The following is a 23,155-nucleotide window of genomic DNA, read 5'->3' on the forward strand; positions in this document are numbered from 1 at the left end:
ATAAAAAGTGTTTTACTACAGAAAAATAATCAGCTTCAATCACAAACTTACAAATGACTGCAATTAAAATTTATACCTCAAAAATCCAGAAATGGTATTCAGAATATTCTTTTCTTGATTTAAATCATGTAAACATTGGTTGTTTTGTTGACAACTGCAGGCTGCAACAGAGAGTGCAGGGAACCAAGAGCTTTTTTAGGCAGTGCTGGGCAAGAGTAAGAAAAATGCCAGAGGGTCAGTTCTGACTTCCCTTTCCTAACTGATCAGATGGTACACAAGTAGAGATTTGCATTATTGGCTTTACTTCAACTCCCACTGATAAAGAGGAAGTGACTTGATATTTCCTCCTCCAGACGACCAATAATCATTAACGATATAAAACGAAACAAAAATGGTGGGAAGCAGGTTTATGTAAACTAACCACTGGCAGAATCACAGAATGACTGATGCGTTGTGACGCTCATGGAACAGAATTGGTGCTTTGGCATGGTTTTCTGCTCTGAGCTTATAACTTGCTGAGTTTACGACTTGCTTAACAGAAAAATTTAAATGATTTGACATTTCAGTTATAATTCTGCTTGTGGAATAATATTTAGTCGTACAAAAAAAAAAACGTTAACTTAAACAAAAAGCCACAGGCCCGGGTAATTCGTAGTAGTATTTTTAGAGCACTGTAATTTAGCAAGAAAATATGTTTCAAGGTATACAAGGAGCAAGTGTCATTTAGCATATCTGTACATTGGAGTCGTACTTCAGTCATGTTTGAAAAATTAAACTTGTCCTCTCCAAAATACAGCCAGGCTGGATTGATATTTCACCTGAAATACATACCCATACTCAAAATTGCTAGATAACTAAATATACAGTACCCGTGTAGCTAGACGTATGTACAAAATTTATTCTTTAGGTTTTTCCCATTCTTTTATTTTTGCTGCAGCATGTAATGGATACTCAGCTGCAGTCATTGTATGATCCATTTCATGAAAATGATTCGGGAATGATTATTATTGTCTTTCATTCAGATTGACATTGAGCTGTAAATGCTTGGAATAAAATTGGCTGCTTCAATTCAGCATTGAATGCTGGATTATATGCAGTCACCTCTAATGTGATTTTATACAAATCTTGTCACATTATCCATTTGGATGTGTTTGCTAATTCAGTTTGGCCTTGCAGTCTGGAGTCTGAATGTTAGCCGCCGCCACCTGGAAAAGAAGATCTCTCTAATATAATTATGTAGTTACAAATACTGTTGGCTGCTGTGGTATAATGCTAGCAAAGAAATGCAATGAATGTTCTTCTGAATACATTCTGTCTGACTGTGGTGAAAGAAAATTCCTCAGATTTTAATGAATGGACTAGTATATATATATATATATATATATATATATATATAAAGAGAGAGAGAGAGAGAGAGAGAGAGAACTGATATCATTCCCCAGATTAAGTGTAGCTTAACGTAGCCGAAGCTGTGAGAAGCATTTTTTTGTAATTCCTTAAATGTGTTTCTCCGTGACTGTGGGTAGGGGTGACGTGGAATGAAGTGTTAACCTTGAGACTGTGAGCAGTTAACTGGAGACAATGAAATTGCTGTGAGGTTCAATGACTGACATACTTAAATGGGAGCAGTTCAGCAGGCTGTTTTCAGGAGAAGTGCTAGCTCACCAATGACATGCCTGCCAGGGTCTGTAGGACACCTGTGACTGGTGTCTGTCAGCCCAGGTCTGACATTAGCATGCGGACGACAGCAGGGGGTGCGGGTGGGGGTGGGGTGGGGGAGGTGCAGTGAGGTGTGCAAACCCTGTCTGCATCTGTCAACCCACATGGCAGTGCTCAAGGCTAGAGGTAACTGCCTATCTGTATCAGAGCTGCTGCATGCCAGCTGGAGCCGCTTGAAAACAAGCTCATATCTGTGTCCAGACACCAAATTTTACAAATGACACGGCATGATGCTCCATGGGTTGAGACACCGAACCGAAGTTGTTCTGACCCTATGGCTGAACATGCGTTTTTAACTGAATTTATTTTTGTATGTCTTTTTTTTTTTTTTCAGCTGGATAACATTTTCAACTGTTGTGAATACTCATTTGAATAGACCATGCTGGAGTTTGCGTGTATGCAAAGTAGCATAGTCCCACGTGTCCTCTTTCTCTTTCCTTTTGGTGACTCTCATTTTTTGACCTACCTTCACCCTGGTATGTAGGTCTGAAGATGTAAGGACTAAACCCCCCCTTGTCAGTGAATGAAGGCTCCTATTTGTATGCTGTGATTACCCACCATGTAGTCAAGCTGGACCCTGAATCTCATATTCACAAACGTCATATCAACAGTGCAACAGGACGTATGTTAAACAAAACTGTGCTAAGAAACTGTAAAAAGGTTTAGGTGAAGTGGAAAGTTAAGGTTCTTTCACGAATGGAAATGGGACCCTGAAGTTTGTCATGAATGGGAGGATTTGAATTTGTGGATTAACTGAGTCATTGCCCGTCTAGTGACTACACTTTGTATCACACTAAAAGGATACATCTTTTGCCTTAGATTCTGAGGCCTTGTCCCCTTGTTGGCTTTTAGTCTCTCAGTTCTGAAAGTGGTTCATTTTCTCTGTGTGGCCCTTAGGCACTGTGTCCTACTGCTCCCCAGATAAAAACAAAACCACACTGGCTGTGTTGGAGATTGGTGCATTTAGGTGCAGGCTCTCCCCCCTACTAAGGTCTCATATGTGACTATTTTCTCCCCTGAGCTGTGAGGAGGGTGGGGCGTAATGGAGAATGTGGGTTTGAGTCCATTCTGTGAATGTGACTGTCAGTCCCAGTAATATCCTATGCACAACTATAGACTCATCTAAAGTTGTACAGATGTCCCTTAAGGTGTGAAGCCCTATGGTGTTTCGACAGAAAATAGCAGGGTGTTGTCCTGAGTGTCTGTGAGGATATTTCCTTTCCCAAACAGTATATTCTGCCCCTTGACCATAGACATCTGAAATACTTTGAGATTGTCAAGGTTTCTTTTAAATGTCCTGACAAGCTGTTCTGATCATGTTTCTCTCTACAGTCTCGACAACTGAACTACAGTGAAAGACAAAGCTGAATACTGACACAGTTAACCTTGGGGTTTTGGAAGGCAACCAGTCTGTTCATGCAAAAATAAAATCTAGAAGCCACCGAAGGTTAATGCTTGCCTTGTTCACACATACATACGTTACCACTCACAGCGTAAGGGTTTCATAGGCCTTCAAGACATTAGACAATCAAGTGCGAGATTGTTACTTAGATGTTAGGACAAAACATTAATACAGATGAAAACGTCCAGCTTGAGCACCAGGCTGTATTGACCGGAAGCAAGTGTGACTGGACTGGAGTGGACTGATAATCACATCTCCAAGATAAAAATGTCCTACATTGTGCTCATTCCCAGACCTCATATTGTTCTGTCACCTGAGAAAGATAAAGCTGTCAGACAATGATGGAAATCTAATAAATGTGTTAAACGAAAGGAGGGGTAGGCATTAGACCAAGCTTGATAGGTTCCCCCTTTTCTTCTCTGCAGGTGTTTAGCGTGTAATTTAAAAGAGGACACTCTGCTGTGTCCTATTTACACATTTGGCTGCGATATGTGTGAATATACTGTTAGCGTTAATGCGGGCCTTATCTGGGTGTAGGTAGGAGATCAATCCTAGAGCTTCATCAGATGGCCCCCTTGTGGGGTGACGAGGTGCCACAGCAGTGCAAGTTGCTTTTTTGGGTCAGATTCTTGCTGGTGTGTCTTGATTATTCAACACCCAGTGGGGCACTATCAGTCATGCTAGACATGCTACGCTATCCAGCTAGCTTATGAGAGCTTCATAAATGGAATTTTCTGAAGTCCAACATATTGTTGCTAGTAGGGGATTTAGAAAGCTGGAACTTACCAAGTAATGAAGTGGAATTTTTTTACCTCTGTGGGTCTTACTTCTCATAAAACTCTCACAGCAGAGTACTGATCAAAGTCTTTTAATTCTAAATTGTTTATGCTCACCTATGATTGGTCTTGGTCATGTGATCTGTTGTTGGTTTATAATGTACTTTTCTAATGTATACCTAACCTGGGTTTGTCTTGCATATATACCAGCTATATCATCCTCCAGCCATCTCCTGTGTCTCCATATCTTACCTCAGCTTATGAATGATGTAAACCTACTGCTTGCTCTACTAATCCACCCCCCCCCCCTTTTTTTTTCGCGTCCTATTTTTCTCTTTGCCCATTAGATCAGAGTGTGTGTACCTTTAGCGGTGATCCCCTCTTTGAAGGCTCATGTCTGTTAAAGTAATGAGATGAGACTTTTATTTTAATGCATTAGCCCTGGCTCTGTCCAATCTGGAGGATTGTGCAGCCCAGCAGCACAGTTACATTTCCAGCCTGTCATACTCACTTTCATGGGCAGTGCATCAACAGGCCAGTGAAAAATGTGTCTTCTGATTGGTTTCAGATGGGAAGGTGGAAGTGACGAAGGAAAGCGTGAAGCTGTGCACCATGGGACCAGGGAAAGTGTTTGGGGAACTGGCTATTCTCTACAACTGCACCAGGACAGCCACTGTGAAGAGTGAGTAATACTGGAAGTATCATGGACACATACACACACACACACACACACACACAGGCACACACCCACACACGCACACACACGCACACACACATGCGCACACACACACACACACACACACACACACACTCAGGCCATCGTATTCACTTGCAGTAGGACAGTCTGTTGAGTGATTTACCATGGGTAACCAGAGTGGGTATCCATGGAGACACACATACTGGTTTTCACTTACAAGTGCACAAGGATAGCTCAAAAGCAAGTAACCATGGTAACACATACGCACATGTTCATACATGCATGCACTTGTTTATGTACTTTATCTCTTTATTCTACACTATGACTATGCATAGTAAGAAAGTAGACCAAACTGTTCGTACAGGTATTGATGTTGTTAATAATGTAATATGTCACCAGCTCAAACTTTGCAGAGTAGGATTATGGTAAAGAGTAACATGTAACAATACAGTGACTCTTTTCAGATCATACTATGTCCCTCATATTCCTTGTGGTTTTTGCAAGGCAACAAGACCCTCATTTTCAGTCATTAAATGTGAAGAGACAAGCTGATTTGTATGCATGTAAGCCAGTTGATATAATGTGCAAGCTTTGTTTAATCAATTATTGAAATTCACAAAGCAGAGAGTCTCATATTCTTCTTCTTGTTTGTCAGACACACAAATGCACTTGTGCCTGTCTTATTAAAAAAAAACAAAAAAAACAGACAGAAAAACCCTCAAAATGTATTATTTCAACACTTTGTGTGATATACTTTTACTGTCAGCTGCATTTTCAAAACCAGTGGGCTGGATACAGCATTGAACCTTTCTCAGGTAATCTGATCTCTGTACAATTCATTGTTTCAACAAAGTAAACAAATAAATTTATAAAGCTGTTTGGTTTCACTCTATTTCACTTTTTGTGCCCGCTGGACAAACAATTTCTTGAGGCATAAGCAATGTAAGTGCAATGAAAGACTGAACTGAAAAGCCAGTGCAACTATTATTCTGTCATCGTGGATCTGGTTCTGTCAGGGGTAACTGAATGGCTCATTCTTTTTCTGTTCCCTGCAAATGCAAATACTGTGAGTAGCAGCTGTTGCTTCATGGAAATCTTTACAAACGGTTTTATGCTGTGCATTCATTTAAACTGCACATGTCAGAATGATTTCTCGAAGTGGTCGTCATGGGGAACATACACATTAAACATACGTGCAGTCACATGTTCACAGCCCATGTAGTCTACCTCACTAGTACACACACTGACAAGTGTGTTTTCAGAAGGTAAGAGGGTGAAAAGGGAGTGAGTTTGCGTGTGTGCATTTGCATGTGTGCGTGTTTTGTGTGTGTGTGTGTGTGTTTGTGTGTGTGTGTGTGTAGTGGGGTTGGGTGGGGTGGGTGGGCGTTGGTGAGACAGTGAGAGAAAGAGAGTGTCTCAGCTTGTACTGCAGTTATCTTTGTCATGTGACAGTATGAAATTCATGGGTGATTTCTGAGTCTCTCAAACAGTTTCCTTTTTTTTTGGCAATACAAACATTGGAGAACAGAGCTACTCTCATCGTCTGAGTAGATGTATAGTCACTCATACAGGTGGAATAGATGAGCCATAAATTGAGTTTGGCACATTAAGGGAGTCTTGACGTCACCCAACCTCACAATGAGGTTTATTTCAATCCTGTTTATTTCACATTCTCATTTTGAATTTTGCGTATCTTCACTCAGCCTTAATTATTTTAACGTATTAAGTGTAAAGAGAATATACAGTCACACAAATATATTGTTAAAATTCATCCATGCTCCAGCGGACAGGGGATGGTTTATATTAGGTTATTTTAGTTTATTTTTTTATTTCTGTCTCTTCATTTGTCAGTTTGTTTTTTTCAGGTCTCTGTGACATGCTATTTTGGAGGATGCTGACATGCTGTAGCTTTATGGTTGTAAGGAGTGTCAGGCCTGGAGGAAGGTAAAGGTCAGGTGACTGATTTTTGGAACTGCATCAGTGCCGCATCTGTTCTGGGGAGTGGAGGGATCCAACTCCAGCTTTCCCTCCCTCTCCTCTCCTCCTTCACTCACACTACAATATGTGTATGTATGAGTGTGTGTGTGTGTGTGTGTTTGTGTGTGCATGTGTGTTTGTGTGTGGCAGCATTCCAAGCCAGTTAGCTATATTAAGCCTTGTGCCCCCTCCTCTTTCTCTTTGATATTCAGGTTCAAACCAATTAAGCTCAAAAGTTGATAGAAAAAAAGAAAAAGTTAATGAGAGAAAGAGACAGACAGACAGAGAGAGAGAGGGAGAGAAAGAGAGAGAGAGAGAGAGAGAGAGAGAGCGCTGTATTTTCAGTTAGTCTTGTGCATTCAGGTAAGCGCTGTGAATAAGTTGTTGCCATAGAGACACTCCATTTTGAATATTTATAGTGAAATCCTAGTGGGACTGTGTTTCACCTCAAATATTCAGGTAATGCCCCTCTGTAAAATGCCACCACAGCTGTCGATATTACTTCATTAATCCCTTTTGCCAGTTTTTCAGAAGATGCGGTTGTTTAAGTGTGGTGGACCCAGCACTCACTCCTCAGATCCAAGGCAATTTTAAACTCAGAACTTTAGCATTTACCCAGAGGTTGAAGAATGAGCTCCTTTATTGCTTCGTTATCGTGGCAGGAGTTTGTTTGTGGTTGGCAGGGTTTACCGCTCTAATGCCTTTATATTGTGCCTTTCGGTAAATATGACTATTTGTGGTCCCCTTCACTACCAGCATTTACCTTTTTCTTGTTTGTGACTCTGATGTCTAATATCATGTGGATGCCCACGGTGACATCTACTACCGGAAAGTACTGGTAGTCTCGTGGCTCTCAGTGTGTGGTTGAAGTGAGGGGACTCATGTCTCGTTGACAGAGGAAAAGCACTTGGGGTTGGCATAGGACACACCAAAGCTGAGTGCTTGATTGTAATCGCATGTTAGGCTAATTAGCATAATGAAAGGACACGGCTTAAAACACTTTCAACATGTAGGTAAATTAAACAAGAGCAGGAAGTAGGGTACAAGAGTGTCAGCTAGCATTCTTCACCAGAACACTATTCACTCTGATGTTATACTCCCTGCACAGCTTGAAACCTCTTTTGAGGAGCCTTTGTTGTCTCTGATTAAGGTTAGCTGCTTCTGATCCTAGCTTCAGACCTGTGATTTTCAACAGGACTAGTATTCTTCAAGGGGAATTGAATCTGGTTGATGTCTGAATCTGGCTGAAAAAAAAGGCCTTTTTTTTTAAAGATCTTTTTTTTCCTCTTTATTAGTAAAGACAGGATGTGACATGTCATCTCAACCTCCTTGACAGACTGGAATAGAGGTTATGTTATAAAGCCCAGTGCACAGAGAGAATTCTCTCCATTTCTTTTTGTTGCACTTTCTCCACGAACATAAAGATGATGTTAACCAGAGACACCCTTTAACTTATTTCGTTTCCAAACAAAAAGATGAAACACATGCCAGGCCATTTGCTATGGATATACCATTCCAAATAATTTCACGACTTGTGTGAAATTCTGTCACCAAGGTAACAAGCTATAATTCTGTGGAGTTTATTGCACTTGTCTCCTGTAGTTTAGCTAGTCAAATATTTTATTGCAAACACAGAGCTTGCCTACAGTAAATCTGAACTGATTATACAATGGTGATATTTACTGTGCTATTTTTGGTGAACCTTGTAATCTTTAGGAGAGAGAGGTGCAAGGAGTTCCTTTATTGGTTGTGAGTAATGATTTGCAGAGAGTTTGTCTCATTCACTTCTTGTGATACACCCCATGTCAACAGCTGTCATGAGCTATGACTGCTACTAGTAGAACACTCCTCAAAATCCTCAAAACTATGCGCATTGAAAAAAAAAAAGAAAGAAAGAAAAAAGGGAAGAAAAGAAAAAATGGGAATATTCATGTGAGGTCTCAGGTCTGGCTTCTGATTGGGTTGTCTGTTGATTTCCTCCAATGGGAAGTGTGGACCACATCATGTGTGTCCGTATTCGAAAGGCTGTCAATCATATAAAGACTGTAGGCATGCATATTCAGATCTTTGTTTTTGAAGTGTTTTGTCAGGTCTCCTTTTCATAAATGCAATACAGTTGTTACCTCTGTGGTTTGTGCTGTATAAACATGCTCGATGTCATGCTGGGATTCATGAAAAAAAAAAAAAAACGAATGAAGATGCTCTCGCAGTGTAAAATACAATCTACGGGAGTGTGAAAGATGAGAGATGAGAGTTTAGTGTGTGGAGAGCTGTCATTTTTTGTAGCTCACTGAAGTGTGTCCTTTATCATGGTCTCACACAAGGAGATATTGGCTGCCGTGATATTACTCTCGCAGTCCATCTGCATCAGAATGAGACATAGAGGAATACACAGGGGGATATGAGGGGTGTGTGTGTGTGTGTGTGTGTGTGTGTGTGTTTCGTTGTCTGTGGGTATAGTCTTTGTGATACCAGACTGTCCTCACTGTTCTGTCAGTTCCTTTGGTCTCTCATTTTGCTTAAGAGTTCTGCAGTGGGAAAAAAAATGCATATTTGCATTGCTTGGAGCAGTATAATTACATTCTGATGAAGTGAGACAAATCAAAGTGAGCTGCAGGCAATGTTGAAAGTCATCATTGTAAGAGGGCCAACTCAGGTGCTAATGGATTGTGTTTTATCTGACACTGGATGGCTAGGACAACTGTTACTCTCAACATCAGAAACAATTTTTACATATTTTACACATTAGGTAACGCCACGCCACAGTATCAACTCAATATTGTGTCAACAGCAGATATGTAGAAAAGAAATAAGAATGTATTTCCTAATAATTGGTAGATTGTCTTACACATGAGGTTAAACTTGCCACAAGGGGAAACTAACCCAATTATTTTAACATGGTCGAGGATGATTAATAGATTCTGAAGGCAATTTATGTCTAGATTCATAGGGACAACCTAAAAACATGCGTAATTTCTATCTGTCTGGGTCTATTGTACTGGTGGGATTGAAGAAATTGGATACTTTATGGAAATAAGCATAAGAATGGAAATTGTTTGAACAAGAGAGAGGGCTACTTGAGAGAGAAGAAGAGAATGAAAGAGTGAAAGAGAGAGAGAAACAGAGAGAGAGAGAGAGAGAGAGAGAGAGCACCAAAAGGCTTTGGGGTAGGGTGGCAGTGTGAGGTTGGAATTTGACTGATATCCCTCGGCAGCGGTAGCTCAGTGTAACTGTGTGGCCCGTAACAGATTGCAGATTGACTATTTCTAGGTCGGTCCCTAAAGTGGAGGCTCCTGATATTGACCTCAAAATATATGTACATCTGATTACACAAGAATGGTAGTAGTAAATCATATGTCATTTGGCGGGATCGATATTATCATAGGAGTCAATACACCCTCTGAAGCCAGGAGGTGCACAGGTTCACTTTATACTTCAGTGCTTGAGCAGCCCTTGAATTAATTCAAGCCTAAAGCTGAGACTTACTCTGGGGAATTACTCTGCCCACAGTGTGGAAATTTACTAGACATGTCCATTCAAAGAGTCAAAGGTTGTGGGTGTGTTTAAATCGTAGTTTTTGCTCCTGCCGATGGAGCCGATGTAAATGCCTGTTATAACTGAAAGAAATGTATTGCGTACATTTTCATCATATTCCTCTCAAAATCCGTTGAAGGCATCCTTTGCTCTGCTAAATATCCTGTTTATCCTTTTTGTGTATTATGTTTGTACACCCAGCTGTTTTACAGCTGAAATATTTGTCTGGCACAATTTGATAAACGAATGATTTATGAGTAGGGGCATTCTCAAGTCTTACTCATTGAATTGAAAAAGTCTGAGCGAAACATCTCGCAGACAATGCCAAACAGGAACGAATGGAAGAAGAAGCAGGCACTTCAGTGTCAATTAGTTGCCATGGCGATGAGTCATAGTTTTAACGCGGTGAACGGGAGGAATGAATTGCCCCTTGAAGCGCGCGAGTCGGAGCTGACACACGCGCTGGCTGCGAAAGCAGACCCACCTCTGAGTCAGGTCGGGAGGAACAGCCCGTGCCTTTCCTCTCTCAGCTCCCCGCGACCGCCCAAATGACGAGCGTCTCGCTAAGACGAGGGGAAGATGCACAGCTGCTTTCTAATGTGGGCAGAGTTCTCCCCAGGCCACAGGTGCCATACGTAGACTGGGTCACAGGGAAGAGCGGCAGGGCATCTCTTGACAGATGGAATGTTTGAGTCAGGAGGACACATACCTGGGGCTTTTTTTTTTTTTTTTTTTTTTTCCATGGTGCAGGTGTGTGTTCTGAATCAGCATTAATCCATTTGAGTTGAATATTTTGTCTCCAGAGAGTAGTCCTGTCAATCCGCTGTGACTTTGTGTTTTAGAGATTGCGTGGGAGTTGACCATTGTTGTGAAAATGCAGGGTTTTTTTTTTATTTTTGAATGTGTGTGTGTGTATGTGTGTGTGTGTGTGTGTGTGTATTAGGGAGGGGGAGCAGCTGTTTCTGGTGAATTCATTTATGAAATACCCACCCTCTGTGTCTTTCAGCAAAGGCAGTTTGTGAGGTTTTTTATTCTTTTAGCTCTCTCTGTTGGCTCCCTGGTGGTAGGGAATTCAATTTCACTTCACTTTTAAACAAAGTACTTGACAATATTGTTCCACCTTTTGTCTCGCAGACATTGTTTAATTTAAATCTAAACGCATTCTCTATTTACATACATTCATAGAAACTCTTTTTTGGACTCCATCCATGCCATTAAATGCCTATATATGAACTCAATTACTTAAGACCCTTGGGACACAAAGAGGAATGTCTGGACATGGATTTGGAGAATAATTAGGGAATACATTATGCATTATCCAAGGACAGGATTGAAATTGTGTTTTTTTGTTTTGTGGTCTCAGAGTGTGACTCATTACATAATTAAAAGGTTGTCTGTCATTTGAATTGAACATTTACCGTTTTCCAAGCAGACATTTGTTTTCTTAATTTAAATGCATTTACCATGGACACGCGTATGTGAAAACATTCTACCCGGATGAGATCATTTTCTCCCCAACGTGGAGAGAAGAGATCTATACCTGTCAAGAGTAATGAATAGGTACCAGAAGCTTGAGTGAATAACTTACACTACCAGAACAGTGACGTCTTTGTGTATCGCAGGAATCTCTTGCCAGTTAATTAGAGTTGCAAGGGGTACTAAAAATAACATGGTAAGGGTTGCTTCCACCCACATAAAACCACACATAAAACTCCTGAAGGAATGTTTTTATACATATGAAGAGCACTGGTTTTTGTCAGTTTTGTCAGTGTGTGACTGTGGTTTAGGCTTAATTAGGCCGAAGCTCATGATGCAGTGTATGGGAAAGAAAGAGAGAGAGACAGGAGAGAGAGAGAGAGAGAGAGAGAGAGAGAGAACCCATGGGACGGTTGCCTCTTGCAGGTGAATATTCCCAGGAGCTGCATATGCAAATAGACAAGGGAAAAGATGCTTTGAAATGCTGGATCCCATATGTGAGGCACAGTTGTTCTGTCAATCTCAGTGATCTATTTTAAATTGATTGGCATTTCCCTCGTCATTTCTAAAGGACAGTCCTCTGAAATTCAATATTTCTGCATGTTCCCTCTGGAGAATCAAAATTTATTCATTTACTTGAAACCCCCCTCCCCCTCCCCTGCCACATTCTTTTTTATTTCTTTATTTCTTTTTTTACTTTTTAAATCATCATTGACATCGAATGTAAATCTCTAAATATAGAGTTTTCCTACGTGGAGGAATGAATAACTATTTAGCCAAGTTCACTGATTGATGGTACTGCCAAGAGATATGCTGTGTTTTGGCATGCCAAGAAAGAATGTCTTTTCTGGGCTCGTTCTTAGAGAATGAGACAAGGGAGCTTGTTTGAGTTATTTGGCTAAAGATACAGTAGAAAGATCATGATTGGCTTTCTAGCAGTATTAACTGTAGCCTACTCTTAGCTTTTGTTAGGTTGATGAAGACCCATTTTTTTTAAACTAGCTTTCCATATGTTTCTTTCTCTTAAAGCTTGCTATTATTGTATGTCCCATACTCCCATATGGGACATATACTTGCTGTCCCATAGTTGCTATTACTGTATGTCCCATACTCCCAACATTCTAAATGAATTGCTCGTGTACACAGCCTGTTTTTGCATATGTCTATAAGCATTATGGGTCACTTACAGTTTCCTAATTTATTCATGAATTTTAAACTCAGTGTACTATTTTTCTATTTCCCTTTTTTTTTCTTTCAGAGGGAAAAATTCACCTACTCTGTCAGTGTCTCCATTCTCTTCTTCCTCCAACTGTGCATTTCATGTAAACATATTTCTTTAATTCATTTCGTCTTTGACGGGAAGCCACAGTGACCCGTCTTAAATTGGAGCTGTGATTTCAACCGCACAAGAGCTTTGTAGACATGTGGCATTTATAATTAAACTCCCCGCTTAAGTGAACAACCCTTCATAATTCAACACTCCTTCAGGAATCTGCTGCTTTTGACACTTTTTTTTTTCAAAGAAAACAAAAGCATGTCCAATAAAATTGTTGATTTGCTGTAGCATTTAACCTGTTGTGATGGTAAAACGTTCATCATCAAAACATTTGGAGCCTCTCTTTAATACCTCCCTAATTATGTTTGATTGCTTTTATATAATGTTCATTTTCTAGTAGTCGTGTGATTTGTTCTAGCAAAAATGTGAATATAAATTTGTAATTTGAATAGTTTTTCGGCCGTGTATTGTTTGTCATGCTTGCAGCAGTAGATGTGTGTTAGCAGGAGGTAGCAGTGAATGTTTTGGCATGGTAGGAGTAGTCTCCCCTGAATTCAAAATGTTCCTCAGGTCACTTAATGGAACCGAGTCTCCCTCTGCTCAGCAACGCCTGCTCTCAAGTGATAGCTTTAATCTGTCATGAGGCTGCTATTCACTCTTTTAATTGAAAAAATAGCAAGCATCTATTAGAGTGGATGGAACTGAGCGGGCACATTCAGAGATACAGACTCTTTGAAATGTTCAGAATAATGGGCCTTTAATGTGTTTGCAGCGGCAGTTTGACTAAACCGAACTTTTGCTTCCTTATTAATATCTGTCTGAAATCTACACAGTATGCATTATAGCCTTTTTATAGGCCTTTCCACATTCTGAAATTCTCTCTACTTTTTTCTTTCTCTTATTCATCAACTCATAACGTCAATTTAGAGTTAAGCTATACTTTTATTTGAGAAAAGCATTCTCAAAATGGACCTCATTTAGCTCTGGCTGATTCTCTGCCTCTTTTAGAAGAGGGTTTTTCCATAGAATAATAATAAAAAAAAAAAAAGATTTCATTGAATGCTCTTCAGTAAGAAGAATGTTGAAGCTGTCATGAGTTACTCCCCTTGTGACTGACATTCTAGACACTTATGAAGTGTCTGCTGATGTTCCCCAGACAAGAACATTGTTAGAAAGTTAATTTATGACTGGGAACTCCTGTAAGCTATCTCTCTATATTCTCTGAGAAAGTCTGCACTTTCCCCAGTGCTCTGACCTGGTAAATTCCACAGAAAAACCCATTTAATGTCATATTTTGTCTTTATTGTTGTTGCTGTATGAGATATCACTTATGCTGAATGAATTACTGGTGACTGATTGACATGTGCCACTTGAAATGTTGCGCTAAACAAATTTTAGCTGATTAAAACTGAAGGTTGGGAACTTCTCTCCTTAGCTGTTGTCCTGTTTAATCAGAATGAAGAAAAGGCAATCTTTACACCACAGCTCTTGCAGTAATTTGTTTTACTCAGCCATGAATAACATTAGGAAGACAATCAATAGTGGGACGAGACTTAATTTAACGTGACTGATCACTTTCCCTTCTCTGTGTCAGAGTTGTCTGTTTTGTGTTGATGTGTGTTGCTTTTCCGTCCCCACAGCATTTCATAAATCTTGTTCATTCACCTGGAGCAATTTGATTTCTTTGATGTGGCTAGGTTATATCTTATCACTACAAATATTTCAATGACTTAATGATAATTTCCCAGTTTGGTTTAGCTTTCATGATCAGTGCTGAATATTCATCATGTTGGCTCAGTGCTTGTTTCAAAACATCTGTTCTGATTTGGCTCTAAGCCAGCAGTATTATTCTCTTATCAAATGTTTATCGCTTGGAAATATCTTATTATATCCTTGATGAGGAAGTGTTAAATGCCTTTTAGTTTAGAATAAAGATTGGAGGTATCATATGGGCACCCATAGTTGCAGATTATGGCAGATTATGTCTATTATATTCATGACATTTTGAATACTAGATGCAACTAGTTGAGGTTCCTGACTGGCTCAACATTAGCAGTTAGTTATGATTAAGGATGTAGTGGTGCTAACCTTTGGCCTCTCATTATTGAACTGGCATTCATCTTACGAGCCTGTTGTTGTTCTTTTGGTTAATTATTATTCAGCCTCAGGAGGTATTTGTTTCCCTGCTACTCTTTGGGAAATCAACAGGTCATGAATGGCACTGCAACCATTGCAAGCAACATGTTAGAGCTGAATGTTAAAGTGAATTATCTCTGATTTAAGGTCAAATAAAACTTTAATACATCCACTTTAGGTCTAAGATTTTGATGGAATGTTTAAGAGCAGGCTACAATTCATGTTAGCGATAATCATCAATGAAAAAAAAAACAGCCGATTGGGATCTGGGACCCTAATGTTACTCTGAAGTAATTGTAATTACTGAAATTACAGAGAACAATTTGGCTCATGCCTGGAGTAGAGGCCCTTGGGTCCAGCTGAATAGCACAAAGTGGTGCTCAAGATTGCCCAAGTTGAATAGCCTTTATTCACATGATGTGAACCGAATATCAAGCTGTCAGTACAGACCTCAGTTCCTAATCTAGTCTGCTACTAAGGCATTGAGCTATTTTATCCGCTATGACTCCAGAAATAACACACAGTTCTAAAATCTTTGTTCAGTCTATCTATGGCATATTCAAAGCCATGGGACGTGTTCATGTGGGCAGAAACTGAAAGATGCAGAGGCACGGGCTATCAGTGGTTGCAGACAGGCCAGCCCAGTTGCCCGGCCTCTGAACAATCCCTAAGCACAATCTGGTGCGTCCATTGTTTGGCTCAAGGGTGCTCTTGTCCCCGCTGAATAATTAGGCAGGATATTAATTGCTGCAGAGTCAGGTGCATTCATCTTGTGTTTTGTCCATGCTCCACCACACACATTTGCATTGTGAAGCTCTGAATTTTGAACAGATTATTTGTTTTGGTGAAACCCGCCTCCCTAAACATTGCTGGAGAAGGAAAAAGAGGAGGTGAAAAAGAAAAAAAAAAAAATCCAAAAAGCCCGACAAGATTAATTTGTGCGCCGATACCAAAAACACCATCTGAAGCTCCCTGGCACATGTGTTGGCAGAATGAGGCTGAGAGAATTATTTTGTGAAGAGAAGCTTACATTTTCTGCCCCTTCTGTTCTGATTTATTGCCTCTTCAAATTTGCTCATAGAAGTGTGACTTTCACATCAGAGTTGTGCAGACTCGTTAGTTAATGTAATGCTCATACCTAGCACTTAATTTAAACAGGTATTCAACATACTGGATCTTACACTGAATGGAAAATAACTTGATAGGAGATTTTGACTGTGGTGTCACGTCGTCGTGTGGGGACACTACATACTGTGGCCAGATGAGAGATGGAAACGTCTGAGGACCATATTTCTGTACTGTTGCTCATTTTCACACATTCATTCTTAAGTATCTGAAAAAAAAGAGAACTTCCTGTATTTCATTCCTCGGGTGTAAATGAAAATCTAAAAGTTTTCAGGCTTTTCACAGATGTTCTCCAAATGTTTGTTTCTTCGTCTCGTCTTGGCCATTAGTCAGTGTGACAAACGCAGTGTTCACACAGACTGGAGGAAGACACTCAGGCTTAGGTGTGTCTCTCAAACTGAACTGACACAGATGAAAAGAAGAGGAAAAAAAAGGGCCTCATTGCAAAATCAGTGTGGGTTGTTATCATGGCAGTGTCCCTGCTGACAAGTCTCTTAAGCTGGGACTTGGCTGTAATTGCTTTGCCGTTAGCCTTGTGGTGATTCTGATGGTTTTGGATGGTGATTGACCTCGCTTGTGCCCTGTGTTTCAGCATGAAATAGGCAGAGCTATGTTGGCTCTCTATCACAGAATGCAATTGAATGGTTGATAAAAATCAGTGAAGTCCTCTGCACTGCACTGCATCATTCCAAGAGCTGTTCAGAAATGTAGTTCTTATAAGTTAAATGAATCCTTTCACTGAAAAAAAAAAAGAATGTTTTTTTCTGCTGAATCACCATTGAATAGTTTTTCAGCTGTGTATTGCTTGTCATGCTTGCAACAGTAGATATGTGTTAGCAAACTTAGTCACACATCTTTTAAAAGGTCCTTTACTGAATGTTGTATTTGTCTGAGTCCAAAAAAAATCTTGCAAATTGTGTATTGATGTATTGAAAGTATATTTAAAGCCTAGTCACACTTTTTCTGAGGACTCTTCAACCGCTGTTTTACAATTTATTGACTGATTTTTGACCTTGATTTTTTTATGCCTGATGGAAACTATCGATATACAAGAATATTACAGCTATTTTATCTATAGTATTATTTATTTATTTTATGTGTATTATTTATTATTTGTCTGTATATTAAGATATGTATTGAGATCCTTGTTAAATGTCCTGCGCTGTTTCCTCATGGTAGTAAATGTTTCTGATTTTAGACATTTTAGACTGGTAAAATTTTACCTTTTGAGGCTGCACTGCTTTATCTTCAAAAGCACAGTCACACTGTACATATTCACACTGTTTTCAAAACCAAAGCTGAAAGATAGGTTCAAAAGAGATCAAGATAGCTTTACAAGAAAACAATCTTAGCATGTGGGCTCATTTGAAATTGATTTTCTCTCTTGACAGACAGACAGACAGACAGACAGACAGACAAACAGTCAAACACACGCACGCACCCCCGCGCACGTGCACACACACACACACACACACACACACACACACACACACACACACACACACAATAAATATACATCAGATCATTCAAAACGTAGCACAGAATCTTTTTTAAATCTAATTCAATTTAAAATGTTTCTATCTGAGGCAAAGCCACCAAAACCAATTCTAAAGATTCTTAAATGAAGACCTGTATACACAGACAAATGTCCTGTCCAGAAGGTGGAGTCTGGTCATTCTTCTGTATTTGTCAAAACCTGAACATTAATTCAGATTTGGAATGCTCTAGCAGACATTTAGACATGCCCTGCTGTAGCTTTTCATATGACGATTTTCAAAATTATCATGTCAAGGTTACCAAACTATACCTCTACATTTTTCTAACTGTCAGTGGCAAAACAGGCCAAGGTGTCATTTACAGTTAAAAAATTTAGACCTTTACAGTTTCACCTATTTCAGACTGGACCTGTACAAGTGAATCAGTGTCAAATTATATTGGAAAATAAAATAAAAATATAAATATTGGAATTGAGATATTGGTTGTTCTTATTTGTTTTCTAAGATGTGCCCTTTTAGTTCCTCTGTATTCCTATGGTAGAAGTGTTAGGCCGACATGGCACAATACATCTCATGCTAAACAATTAAACATGACACTACTCATTTTAATCATATTTGTCATCCATATGTCTCTGCACTGATGAGCAGATAACTTTACTGGAGAGATGGACGACATGAGTGAATGCCATGTGAGTGATTGTTCATTACTGTTACAACATCTGTCCCCAAATGCACCTGATCCAGAATCAGACATATTACACGAAAGAGAGATGTATGGAATGTATAATTTACTGTTTATACGTTAATTTGTCATGTGTGAATTTGATGTAAAATGATTTTCTTTCTCAGTTTAATGGAGAAAAAAATAAGTAATGTTCTTTCTCGGGTTGTCGTCTGATTTCAGTATCAAAACAGTGTCAGAAATCATCAGTGGGCACTTCTGCATGCCTCCAGTGTTTCAGTTACCTTTTATATCAGCGCTTCATTATGTTTGATTATTGTCTAAACGTAGTGTAATCAGGCCTGCTATCAATGTACTACAATGTAATTACAGCATTAAATATGGTTCACTGTAAAGGAATAGGGTTGCCACTAGATTATGAATTCTCTCTAGAACTGTAGAAATATAATATTAAATGTGAACTACTATTATGGAAAATACAGATGCTTTGTTGCCATGGAAAACTAAGCATTTCTGATGAAACCTCATGCAAATGTGTTCATGGAGCTGTCATGAGGCTCCGGGGGGAATATAACAAGGTTTTCATCTAAGATCATTTCATATTCGCCATTTGTCGAAACACATCTGAAACTCCCATGGATGCAACGGAATAATTTTGTTATAAAAGGACAGCCATTTTATGTTTGTCACTTCAGACAAATCTCCTTAATTCTTCTACCTGAGATAACATCCTAGCTAAGAAAATCAATTAAGCTAAAGTTAAGCATATTACAATGGTCACCAGAGGGGAATGATTCTGAGTCCTCAGGTGGGTTCGTGAGGGACATGTGTGGGTGTGGAATAAGATAATACAAAATGTAAACAACATTATGAGAAAATCATGACATGAAAAATGACATTAATAGAGGCTTAGATAAAATGAATCTTACTTCTATATGCTGTTATTAATTACTTGGGATGCTTTTTGTGTCTTTGTTGAGTTTATAAATTGAAAAACGTCTAAACATAAACAGTGTCATATTCATCTCAAGATGCATGGGTCCTCGTGTGCTGAATGTTTTACTGATAGTCTGAGATGTAATATTTTTGAGGTATTATTGAAATAATATGCGCAAAGAGGGCAAGGGTTTTTTTTTCTTTTCCTTTTTTATTAATTGAAGTGTTCCTCTCTTCTCTCCCTCAGCTCTCACTAATGTGAAGCTATGGGCCATCGACCGCCAATGTTTCCAGACCATTATGATGAGGACAGGTCTCATCAAGCATGCCGAATACATGGAGTTTTTAAAGAGGTGGGGTTTTCTGAACTTTACACACAGCTCTCACCTTATTGTCCATCCCGTCCACCCATTCCCACCCCCAAATATGGTATGTGTTTCAAATGGACAGAGGACAGGTAATCATTCTAAAGCCTTCTGTTGCCTTGGATTCACTCTCTCTGATTCATTCAGCTCAACTCACTGAGTCAGTAAATATTGATTTTAGCCACCAGCTATTTATGACTGTGTTTGCCATTTCAGAACATCCCTATCTGTAATACATCCTCATTTTTGTTATTTATGACTGAATATGTTCCAACCCTAAAAAAAACTTGCAAAAAGTTCTCACCTCATGTATAGGGAAGTAATATTTTTTTTTTTTTAAATGGTATTTGAATACTTTTATCAGAATTGTTATATAGTGCAACTTGCCTCTGTTGCACACTTCACTTGTAACCTGGACGCATTGCTTAAAAATTGACTGAGTTTTAATAGCTTACCTTCTGACCTGTTTTGATTAATCAGAATGTATTTTTCAGGACTCAATAATTTAGCTTTAACTTGCCTAATAGATTTGTGCCTAACTGTCAGAAAAGGTTGAGAGGTTCTTTTTGTGAGACATACTAGAGCTGGAGAATTATAATGAGTAATTACCCCCTATGGCTAGTTGAACTACATAAAAAGTCTGTACAAAGTCTCTCTCTCTCTCTCTCTCTCTACCTCTGCTCTCTCACTCTCTCTCAGTAATCTAAAGAGGAGACAACACTCCTGAGTTAGAATCAGTCTCAGAATTATCATATCAGTGTTAGTCACTGCTGTCCATACAACAAGCAGTTCTGTTGTGATCATCAGTACTTTGTACTTTTAGGCATGTTTGATCATGATTTTAAAAAGATCATTGTTTAAATCGATAGGTTTGGTATAGATAACCTTGCCCTCCCAGAGGTGTTCCAACAGACTTCCCGGAAGCCTTTTTGACAGACGATCTGGTGATGTCACATGCTGGAAAAGCGGGAATTGATTCTGGTGAAGTCAGCTTTTAGCGGTAACCTAAGATGCCTGTGTTTGCATTGTTGGTTCAAGGCTATGAGCTGCTCTTCCGTTTTGTGAATCAGTAATGCAAGTTAATGCTCGTGTCAATGATAGCACAGACAGTTCATGAAGGTTACTGGATGCCTCCCTCCTAATATTTCTTTAGATCTTGATGTTCATTCAGTGGAAGGATAAAAGGTTCTGAAGTCACTGTTTATATCCTCTTTCCGTACTCATTGAAGGTTTGTAAATTAGGATGTTGTGTACAGTATTAAAACGATGCGTTACACTCCTAGCTTTAGTTGTTAGCTTGATATTTAACAGATATTTGCTTATAAATGAGTTCCAGAGCTGGCAAACAGTGAATGCCCTCTGTCTGCATTGAGCCATGAATATTGTCTGGGCTTGATTTGGAAAGGGGTTTTTTTTCAGGCAGTTGAACAGCTTTGCCAATAAAAGCTTTCTCTGTTTGCCTGTTCTTTTTAAACTGATTGGCAGCAGCTTGTGAACTAACATCTCATGAAAAGTGTATCTGTACACAAAAGACACTACTTGAATTCTGAAAACACATTTCTCAGTTTATATCCATTAGTAATGTCTGAATCAGAATAGACATGCAGAAAGAAACTGCATGGCAGGAAATCAGAGGCACAACAGCAGGATCAAAGCCCAACCAATATTATCAAGCTGAGAATAGTGTGGGTATTGGAGAAAAGACTGTCGGAACAGACAAGATGAGGAGACTTACAAACACTTTTTTAGAAATCAGGATTTCTAAAGTCATACAGTTATTGTGACCTGTACACCAGATGCATGATCAAGCCTAGTTGAATATGTACCATTTGTTACATATTGCTATATTAGAAATTTTATGTTTGATGGGATGCGTCATTACTAACCATGTGCCACACTGACTGAAAAACCCAGAACTCCCTGGATATTCTAACATATGTAGCTGCAGATATGGAAAGCGGGCCTTTGCGGACAACATTTGAACCTATTTTTGACCCTAACAAACTCACTCGGAATGCCATATAGCCCACACAATCATCACACTCAAGATCTGATCCTGAGCCATAGCTTAATGTCAAAAAGGTCACTATCTTCCCTCATAATCCTGTCAAGTTATTACTGTGTTATCTATTAATTTGATCTGAACCACATTAAGTTCCTGAATATCGTATTGGTCACACTATTTTGTTATCTATTGCTGCAAACTTCATGCATCAGCTGACCCACAAGTTCCTGCTTATTTCAGTAATATTGTGAATACTATGATTGTGAACAATAGCATTGTTCTTCCTTAAATTCTAACAACTATGCCCCACTTACCTCCATTCACTATGGCAACAAGACTTAAGTTTCAGAGAAAAATAAGTACTTCGGTTGTTCCAAGCGCTACTTTTATAGTTGGACTATTGCAACATGCAGTTTTATGGATGTTTCTTATCAGGTACCAGCTAGTTTGAAACTGCCACAATTTCACTAGACCTGAGAGGTTTGAACATATTACTCCTGTCTTCTCTCATTGGATTCTGGTTAAGTTCTGTATTGATTGTAAATTATTGTTCACTTACAACTGTCCCTCAATATTTGAGTGATCTAATACTTATTTACAGTCCTCTTTACCTATTTTACTCACAAAGTGTATGTACTCTGGAAGTTCTAAGAACTACAAGAGCTACAGCAAGCAGTAGAGCATACTCCTGCAGACCTACTCAGGCAGAGAAAAGCTTTCTAATACATTTTCTGGATTTAGACACACTCTTAATCTTAAAGTCTGCACTAAAAACATATTTGGTTGGTAATTATGCTGAAGGTGCGCATTTTCCCCCAGTTATGATCTAACAACCCTCTTGACAGCAGAGGAGGATGCTGTCCTATTTTGAGTCTTAATTCCTTCAAGGATTTATTCTTATTATAACTGTAGGATGTTTTTCCCTGGCATGGCTTTGTAGGCTTATTCACTGAAGGTCTTGGGCCCAATATTCTGTAAAGTTGCTTTATGATAATGTATATTGGAAAAATCACTTTACAGATTGAATTGAATTGAATTGAATTGAATTGAATTGAATTGAATTGAATTGAATTGAATTGAATTGAATTGAACTGAACTGAACTGAAGTGAATTTTTCTTGCTTGTGTGTGAGTGATATTGATTTGTCATTTCTCAATTCTCCCTTTTAGTAAGACCAGCAAATAAGAGTTAAGCAATATGGGTTAAAAAAACATACACTGGTCACAAGTAAAGTTGGTAATGTTGGTGGGCAGTAGTTGTCTTTGGGGTTTTAAAACTTTCAGCAATGTGCCAGGAGCAGCATGTGTTCTTGGTTTACCTGTATATTCCAAATACCCAAATTTGTTCTTTGTTCTTTTCTACAGTGTTCCAACTTTCCAGGGCCTTCCAGAAGAAATACTCAGCAAACTTGCTGATGTGCTTGAAGAGGTATGAGGTCTAAAGATAATCTTGTTTAACTGAGAACACAGCATACACTATATTTCCCATTACTCTCATTAAAGTAAACGTTGTAAAAGCTTAAAGTCATTAACAGGAGAGCAAGACATGTCCTG

At 39.0% G+C, this 23,155-nt stretch overlaps 1 protein-coding gene across 2 annotated transcripts in view; it reads left to right on the forward strand.

The window, feature by feature from the left end:
* Positions 1–23,155, forward strand: part of prkg1b (protein kinase cGMP-dependent 1b) — a 70,285-nt gene that overhangs the window by 19,345 nt on the left and 27,785 nt on the right. For both annotated transcript variants that reach the window (XM_030773818.1, XM_030773817.1), the window contains exons 3-5: positions 4,466–4,579; positions 19,480–19,585; positions 22,967–23,030. In XM_030773818.1, the coding sequence (XP_030629678.1) occupies positions 4,466–4,579; positions 19,480–19,585; positions 22,967–23,030 (284 nt within the window). The remainder of the gene's footprint in view (positions 1–4,465; positions 4,580–19,479; positions 19,586–22,966; positions 23,031–23,155) is intronic.

The sequence above is a fragment of the Chanos chanos genome, chromosome 5, assembly GCF_902362185.1.
Source record: "Chanos chanos chromosome 5, fChaCha1.1, whole genome shotgun sequence".
Lineage (NCBI taxonomy): Eukaryota > Metazoa > Chordata > Actinopteri > Gonorynchiformes > Chanidae > Chanos > Chanos chanos.